General features: G+C 40.0%; 1 protein-coding gene across 1 annotated transcript in view; it reads right to left on the bottom strand.

The window, feature by feature from the left end:
* Positions 1-454: 454 nt before the first annotated feature.
* Positions 455-9,080, bottom strand: part of SAMD4A (sterile alpha motif domain containing 4A) — a gene marked incomplete at its 3' end in the record, with an annotated part of 126,566 nt that continues 117,940 nt past the window's right edge. The window contains exons 6-9 of the mRNA XM_015823310.1: positions 8,706-9,000; positions 5,955-6,040; positions 1,269-1,387; positions 455-656 (exon numbers count right to left, since the gene is read on the bottom strand). Of these exons, the coding sequence (XP_015678796.1) occupies positions 455-656; positions 1,269-1,387; positions 5,955-6,040; positions 8,706-9,000 (702 nt within the window). The remainder of the gene's footprint in view (positions 657-1,268; positions 1,388-5,954; positions 6,041-8,705; positions 9,001-9,080) is intronic.

The raw sequence follows: 9,080 nt of genomic DNA, 5'->3' as shown, positions 1-9,080 counted from the left end.
TTTTTATGCCACTGTAACTTCAAACAGTCACTAAATGAATGGTTGTAAGTTGAAGATTACCTGTACTACATTTTGAACTGAATGTTTATAAAACAGGCAGTTTGTTTAGTTAACATGGTGGGATGCCTCTTTGCAGAGTTAACTGGCACAGATCTGTAAAAATCCTTTCTGAAGTTATCGAAATTAGTGATTATCTCTACACCTCGTGGCAGCAAAGCTTGTTAAATTAACTCCACATAACGTTTATTTAGATAATGCTTCTGTTCAGTAACAGAAAATCCCAAGAGGGCCAGTGACAACATTGGATGAATCTGTACTGAGGTTTTCACTGAGGGGTGATCCAGCGACCTCACTTCTGAAGTAGTTCTCTCTAGTTTGCACTAACCTTTTCTGTCTCATTTTATCACAGGCCCTGTGGCTTTGAGCAATCACCCACAAGTTGATGGATACCCACCTGTCTTCCTTGCTTTAAGATAGTGGGGTTGGCAGCTCCATTGCGCTGGCTGGCTCCTAGGAGGCCACTGGGACCCAAAAGCCCCAGCCGTGTAGTGGGGAGATTTCGAGAGGGAATTTGGAATTGGCGTGGGTTTCTTCTGCCCATTCCTGCACCTGCAGATCCAGCTGTCGGTAAGGAGTTTGACTGGCCAAAACCTCGGCTGAGAAAAAAAGATCAGACAAATCCAAGTCCGTGCAATTCACCTCCTGTATTATAAACTCCAAACAGACACCTCAGTCATGATAAATATACAAACTTGGCTAAAGTGCCCTAATCTCCCTCTTTCTGAGGGAGCCTTGAAGCTAAAGATCTTGCACGTTGTCTATGGACATGGCAAAATCACTTTAAAATGCTGTAATTAAATAATGCTTCACAGGATTACAGAACTGTTTTAGAGCTTTGCACTGAAATCACCAAAATAAATAAATCACTGCAAATAATTTAATTTGAACTAAAGTCAAATTCCTGTTGAGAATCTGGAACTTAATAATTTTGTATGTGTGATTTCTTCCAACTCCTACCCTGTCACCTGATCACAAATTGCTCAACCCACCAGAGTTTCCAGGCACAGTGGAAGTGTAAAAGTTGCTAGGCTGGATTAGGCTTGTTCCTGGGCAATTGTGAGCCTTGATTTTTTTTTCTCCTAGATCCAAGGGGTGTGCGTCCCACCCACTGGCCCTCTAGGCCTAGCCCCACAGCATTAACACAGCCAACCCTCTATAGTATTGGCACTCCCAGGAGTTGAGTCTGCAGGACGAAGCCCCAATCTTACGTTCTTTGCTGCCGGTATCCCGAGAGGTCTAAGATGGATTTGCGAGGGAAAGACCTGAACAGTTTTTGCACCTGCTGTTTCCATGACAACAGTCTTTTCTTCTGTGTCTCGGTAAATGCCTGCCCAAGAGAGGGAGTTATGGGAGGGTGGAGGGAAGGGGAAAGGGGGTAAACATTCAAAATAGAATAATGATTAGAAGAAAAAGTCACAAGTGATCTTCACCATCATCATTAGGATGACTGGCTTATTAGTAAAAACATTTCACTAGTGAGAACACAATACCTTGTTAGAGGCAACCACTGTACTCAAACAGCAAGTTCTACACTCAAGAGTCTGAATCTATATTTTTCAGTATAACTAATTATGCTTTGTAGAAAGACAAATTGAGCCACAGACATTTCTGCATTTTAGCATCACTGAGATGAATCCCCACAGGCTGATGCTGTGAATTTGACTAATTTTGCGATCCTCGTGTCATTCTATGGAGGGGCTGTGAAATAGCCTCTCCCCAAGTTCCAAACGCCATTACTGCTCTTTCCAAGTGCAAGTTGCCAAGCACCATTTCACGTGGCTTTGCTAGCAGCAAACATTTCAGGCTTCTCATGGGATCAACATTTCAGAAACACTGGTCTCATGTCAGCCACAATGTTACTTGTCTCTATTTGGCTTAGCATGATGAAAAAGTTGGAAGGCACACTCTAGCCTACACCAGGGTTGGCCCCTACTCAGCGCAGGAATCCAGATTTAAGTATTCCTAAAAGATGGCTGTCTAGTCCCAGCTTGATATGACACTGGGGTTGAGCATCATTTCTCTGAGAACTAGCATACCACTAACATCTTATTGTTAACCAATTAACGATAAGATATTAGTGATGAACCAATTCCCAGAGAGATAATGGGATGTGCCGTCAAGTCAGTGTCAACCCTTAACAACCACACAAATTGATCTGTCCCAAATTGACCCACCACGCTTTCCAACAGTGCACCCACTGCCACTGTGGTCAAGTCCATTCCATTGGAACTGGTTGTCTTCTTCTTTTTCCTTTCATCTTTCCTGGCATTACAGATTTCTCAAAAAAAGCCAAGTCTTCACAAAATGGATCCAATAATATAATAACTTGAACCTGTTCATTTTGCCTCAAGCAAATACTCAAGATTGATTTGCCTATGACCCCTCTGTTTTCTAAGCTAACCATGGTATTCTCAGAAGTCTTTTTCTAACACCAACATTCAAAAGCATTAATACTCTTTCTATCTTGTTTCTTTAAAGTCTAAATTTAGAGTAGAGTTCCCCAACCTTTCGGAGTTGGTGGCCCAGAGCAGGAGGAGGAGAAAAAGAAGGGATAGTTTTTTTTGTGTGTGTGTGTGTGGGGGGGGTAAATGCAAGTGTATGTGGGGGGTTGTGCGTGCATGCGTAGTCACATGCACCGGCCAGCCATTCATGTGGCCTGGTGGCCAATAGGCCGCGGTCCGTAATGAGTCGTGACCTACAGATTGGGGACCCCTGCTTAGAGGACAATTAGAAATTTCAGGATTCCCATTTTTCTAAGGAGATTTTACAGGTTGACATGGTCAATGCAACCAAAGGCTTTTCTATTATATTTTCTATTCTATTCTCTGGTTTTCTCATTTACCAAGTATACATATTTTTCATGTTCCTTTGTATTTTCTAAAACCAGTTTGAACATCTGGCATCTCACTTTTCATGAAGGATACCAATCTATGTTACATATAGGCATTATTTTGTAAGCATATGAAATTAAAGACATTTATAGAATAGTTCGCACATACTGTTAAATCTCCTGGGGTACCTTTTCCAATCTATAGGCCATTGCGTTATTGTTCAGATCTGCTAATACGGTTTGGTTAGAATCTTCTGTTGCTTGCCATATCTCTAGAAATATTTTATTAATTTCTGTAGCCTTCTGACTTGGTAACGACCAAGGTGCTGATTTAATTTCATCTTACTGTACTAGAAATTCTTGTAAATAGGGATGATATTTTAAGGAATCTTGGATGCTGATATCTCTCTTGTACAGAATTTTAGCATACTCCTTCCAACTTGGTTTGATCTTCTTGAAATCAGTTGCTATTTGTCCATTGGTGTCTTTTTAGCAAATCAATGCAAAGTTGGAACTTCTTTCTAAATTTGGGGATCTTTTGGATCTTATTTGTCTGTGTCTGTTTTTATTTTTGATGTCTTTCCAGATTTCACTGCAATACTGTTTCTTGTCTTTTTAATAGCTGTCTGAAATTCTTTTCAATGTTCCTTCCTACAATTTTTGTCTTTCTTGGCTCTGGCTTCTCTTCTTGGCAATTTCCACTGTTTGTTCTAATATCCAGCTTGCTTTCGTCTGTTTCTTGGTCTTTGGCATTTTCTGTTCAAATTTATCTTTAACAACATCTTTGATTTTATACCACAGTTTCTCTGATTCCCTATAAATGGTTCAAGACTTTAAAGCAATTCCCAATGTTCTCTTTGAAAATTGTGGGTATATGCTCAAGATACATCCTGGAAACTGACTGACTTTCTGTTTTAGCTTGAATTGGAACTTGCATATGAGCAATTCATGATCTGTTGCTATTATAAGTGACCTTTTCCACTTACTTGTATCAATCATATAAACAATTTAATTTCTGTGTATTCCATGTATTGCCCATGTCCATGTCTAGGTTCTTTGAAGACTGGGTTAGAAATCAGGAAATAATTGGATTGGCAGAAACCACTATATCATTTCTGTATCAATTATATACTTTTTTTCCTTTCTACTTCCAACTTTGGCACTGCACTCTTCAACCATAAGCAGCACCTCTTGTTTGCACATTCAGTCCATTTCAGATTGAATGTTCCTATTATTAAAAAAAATCTTGTTCCTAACAATCAACTGGAATCTGCCTTCTTGCAACTTATCATTATTGTATCTCTTGCATTTTGGAACAACAGACAACAAACCTTTGCCTTCTTCTACTACTTCTTCTGTAATTTCAGTTACTTGAAGTGTGCTATCATCTCTCCTAGCCAATCTTCCCTTCTGGAGGCTAAACATCTCCTGCCCTTCCAATCTATCTTCATAGGACTTAAAATTAATTATTTTGATTATCTTTGTTGAACTTCTTTACTTCTGAATCTTTTTTAGGTTTAATTAAGAAATTGTGGTTAATAAATCATAGCTTTGTTTGCTTTCCTCACTAGGGCCAAGAAAGAGTCAGGTGGAATAAATATTATTACACTATCATAAAAAGAGTCCCAAAGGTGCTTTTTCACAAGGCAACTGGACTTTCTTTTTTCTCTTTGAAGACATTTCACTTCTCATCCAAGAAGCTTCTTCTGCTCTGACTGGATGGTGGGGAATGGAAGGATTTATACTCCTTGCAGACAGCTGGTCATTTGCATTCTTTTAGAGAGTCATTGATGCCACCTGGAGGCTTAACGGTGTTGTCAGGGTCACCTGAGTAGTGCAAACGGGTGTGGAGCCTTCTTAGAACTGTTTAAAGGACTGTGTTGTAGACTGGAGATAGATGACGTCCTATCCCTCCCTCTATGTTGAGAGAGGGCTGTTCAATTTTGACATAAATTCACCACCATCCAGTCAAAGCTGAAGAAGCTTCTTGGATGAGAAGCGAAACGTCTTCAAAGAGAAAAAAGAAAGTTCAGTTGCCTCATGAAAAAAGCACTTTTGGGGCAGCCATGACCTGGATGGCTGAGAATATCAATAGACATATTGTAAAATGACAGATTTGGTCAGACTGCACCAGACTGGCAAACATTTGTGGGGAGAATGAAAGTAGCACTTCATGAGAGATTGGACTGAAACAAATGAGTTCTCTTAATAGTCAGCTTCAACTATATTTAAACTGTAAGCCTGGGCAAAGATGAGAGCAAAAAACCCAATACAATCCATTTGCTTTGAGGTGAGGTGATGATAGGCGGCTAAGGTTGACCAGTCAACTGGTCATTTGGTTTATAGTACTCCAGATGTTATGGAATCTCTCTTCAATGCCAGATGCCATTGAATAGCTGGCTATAAATGCTAACCGTTACTCAAAGCTTTGAAGTTTTCTGGAAGCTAGAAGACGGTTACAGTAAGCTATGTGTAGTTCAGGAATGCCAGAATTGGAGAAGAAAAATTGCAGCATAGAGGGAGGTCCAAGTGTGACCACAGACAAAGAACAGGGCAACAACCTTTGACTTATGCAAGATCATTATTAACTGAGGGGAATAAACTCCAGAGTATTTAGAACCATATAAGGAAAATGTTTGCCAATTGTAATTGCAAATTAATAGCAATTATACTCAGAGGTGTTTCTTTCATTAGTCTGTTTATTGTAAACAAAATCTTTCTAACATCATTTTATTAACAGAGAAGCAAAGAACCAGAAAGGATCCTTAGAAATCATATACTCCATTTCTCCACTTAATTATGACTGCCTTATTTAATACTGTATTTATAATAACTGGCAATGGATTTTCATTGATTTGTATTAAGAGTCTTCCCAATATTACCTGGCTGGGCACGAACTGATTTTAGAGCAGACAAACTATCACTAAGCCACACCCATGCATATTCATCCTCAAATGGTCATATTTGCATATCTAGGAAATACAGCAAATCTCTTTAAGAAATGGAGAGAGAACAAGAGTTTACAAATCTCCCTCCATTTCTATGGCCCCCTAAAATTACTCACCTCATGAATTAGGCATTTGTCTATGAGTTGTAGATAGGAGCTTATATTCTCCTCGTCAGGCCTGGAGACAAGGAGCTGAGTACAAACTGCAAAATAACAACAACATCATTAACAACATAACTTTGAATTTAATAAGAAGAATGGACTCAAACTATCCTCAATGGGACACTGATGCCTTTTTCAGCTTTGTTCCATCCTTTGCTTTCTGTTACTGTGATGTCAACCTGGTATTCCACGTAGATCTATTTATAAAAAGGAAACTGCTGGGCCTCCTGCTCTAGTATGGAAAATACAATCAAATGCATTTTATAATATTTTATTGTTATTATCATTTTACATTAGTATTATGATAAAAAGTATAAATAAAATAAAAAATATATAATAAAAATATGCTGCTTCATACTAAATCATATTGGATTCATAGAGAGCAAACGTTGATATCTGGATTAGGCCGCCATAATACAGCACCCCTGAGATGAGTTATTTATTTTTTTTATATCCTGCCTTTATTATTTTTATAAGTAACTGAAGGTGGTAAACATATCTAAAGCTCCTTAGCTTATTTTTCCAGAACAACAACCCTGTGAGGTGGGCTGGGCTGAGAGAAAGTGACTGACTCATGGTCACCCAGTCAGCTTTTATGCCTAAGGCGAGACTAGAACTCAGTGAATCCTGGTTTCTAGCCTGGTATTTTAACCACTAGACAGGGGTAGGCAACCTTGGCTCTTTTATGACTCGTGGACTTCAACTCCCAGAATTCCTGAGCCAGCCATGCTGGCTCAGGAATTCTGGGAGTTGAAGTCCACGAGTCATAAAAGAGCCAAGGTTGTCTACCCCTGGTTTAATAGATCCATATAATGCAGTGGATAGTACAGAATGACCTTAAGTTGAAAGACTGCTCCAGCTCAACATATTCTATAATTCTATGGAAAATTCTGTTATCTGAGAAACTGATTCTGGATCTGTTTATATGCAAAACATACGTTCTACAAGCCACTTATATTTTAAATTCAAACAACTCCAAACACAGCTCAATTTTAGTTGCAAATGTCCTGGACCGATGGTTTGTGCCTCTATTAAATGCTGCTGTTGCTGCAACTATGGAAGGAGGCAAGATCAATGTGTGAGATCTTTACTGCAGTTTGACTGGTAGGGAATATAAATCACAGCAAATGTATACAGCAATTGCATTTTGGATAAATGGGGACAGAAGGAGAAACAGAACCAGAAAGAAAAGGAGAAGAGAAAGTGAAAGAATGTTCATATACAGGTAGCCCTTGACTTATGACCACAATTGAGCCCAGCATTTATGTTGCTAAGTGAGAAATTTGTTAAGTGAGTTTTACGATTTTTCTTGCCACATTTGTTAAGTGAATCACTGCAGTTGTTAAATTAGAAACACGGCTATTAGGTTTCCCCATTGACTTTGCTTGTCAGAAGGTCACAAAAAATGATCACATGATCCTGGGACACTGCAACTGTCATAAATATGAACCAGTTGTCTGAATGTGAATCACATGACCATGGGGATGCTGCAACAATCATAAGTGTGAAAAATAGTCAAAAGTCACTATTTTCAGTGCCATTGTAACTTCAAACCGTCACTAAATGGACTGTTGTAAGTCAAGGGCTTCCTGTACAGCAGATAAAGCAGAGTGAAGGTACAATAATATGCAACACAAAATACAAAAATTGAAAACTGGATCCTATATTTAAACTTATGATATTAAAGTTATTACATGGACCTGAGAAGGAGAAATTCCTAATATCTAATTCTATTAGATCATGTTTTTCCAAGTGAAAGATTATTGCTACTTTAGTATGGAGGGTGCTGCATTCCAAATCATAATGACAGAAGAAGCCTTCACAAAAGCTGTAACTAATTTACAATAAACTTAAATCAAGTTGAATGGGTCACAACAGATGGCAGCTGATCTTGAATGATACTGCAAAAGATGAGCAATATGAACTCCTTTATTCTTAGACAGGAGCACACCAGGAAATCCCCAAAGTAAATAGGCAATTTTAAAAGAAAATCTCAGAAAAGACAGTAGAAAACCAGTTCTGGGTTACATGTGAAGAGGTTCTCAAACATTGTGGTAAAATCAGGCATATGGGGGATCAGAAGGGAGCCAAATGCTGGCTGTACCCCCTCTTTTGATCTTGTAGGTCAGACCTGGGCATTTCAAAGCCTGTGGGCCCGTGGGTGGTTCCAGTCCAGCCTGTGGCATTGGCAGTGGCAGTGGGGTGGAGGGGGCAGGATGTTAGAGCAGCATCGGTGTGTGTGTGTGTTGGGAGCAGGTAGCATCGAGAGGCTCGAAGCACCCCTGCAGAACAGTCCCATGCGGCCTCTTGGGAAAATGAATCACCCACCCTTGTTCTAGGCTTTGCCATAATGGATGGTTCTGGGCTGTCTGGTTGCACAGGATTCCCGAAAAACAGGTTGAGCCCTTCTGCATTAGTTCCTCATCGCCCAGTTCTCTGTATCAGTGCTAAGGCCAGTATGATTGTGGAGCCACCTTTTTGGTTTCACTTTGCTCCAATTCTTCACACTTTGCTCTTCCACTCAACTGGAATTTTCTTTTAATAAGTTGTTTATTAGAGGTAAGCCATCCAGAGTCATTTGGATCAGGCAGCCTATACATTAATTAGTTAACTAAATAAGGAGTCCCTGGACTCCTCCTGGCTAATGAATGATAACCTGTATCAGGCACAACTGCACCGTGAATAAAAAGCAAACATGCTGCTCACCTTTTCCCATCACTTTAGTAAACTGTCCTGGGATGTCCCCTTCTGGCGAAGGGATACCTCCAGATTCCCCCTCACAACCAGGTAAGGTGTGATGCTGCATTCCTCCTGAGGCAGAGTCCTTGCAATCCAACCCTGGGTTGTCTGAGCCAATCAGAGAAGTTGGTCGACGGAGCTGAGGATCCCGACTGTGCTCATCCACTGACAGGTTCCGAGAAGCGTAGGCTTTGATTGGGGTAAGGATCATTTGGTGAAGCTCCTGCAATGGGAGGCGCAGATTGCCTCCTTCTAGGATATCCTGCAGATAGCAATACAGACCCACCCATGAGCATCTCAAATCCTGAAGCGTATCATCATGTCATAGTTTTGAGCCAAGCA

Source organism: Protobothrops mucrosquamatus, unplaced genomic scaffold (genome assembly GCF_001527695.2).
Source record: "Protobothrops mucrosquamatus isolate PMUCROS unplaced genomic scaffold, P.Mucros_1.0 scaffold1833, whole genome shotgun sequence".
NCBI classification, from domain to species: domain Eukaryota; kingdom Metazoa; phylum Chordata; class Lepidosauria; order Squamata; family Viperidae; genus Protobothrops; species Protobothrops mucrosquamatus.
Note: the sequence above shows the minus strand (reverse complement) of the source record. Positions and strands in the feature narration are given on the sequence as shown.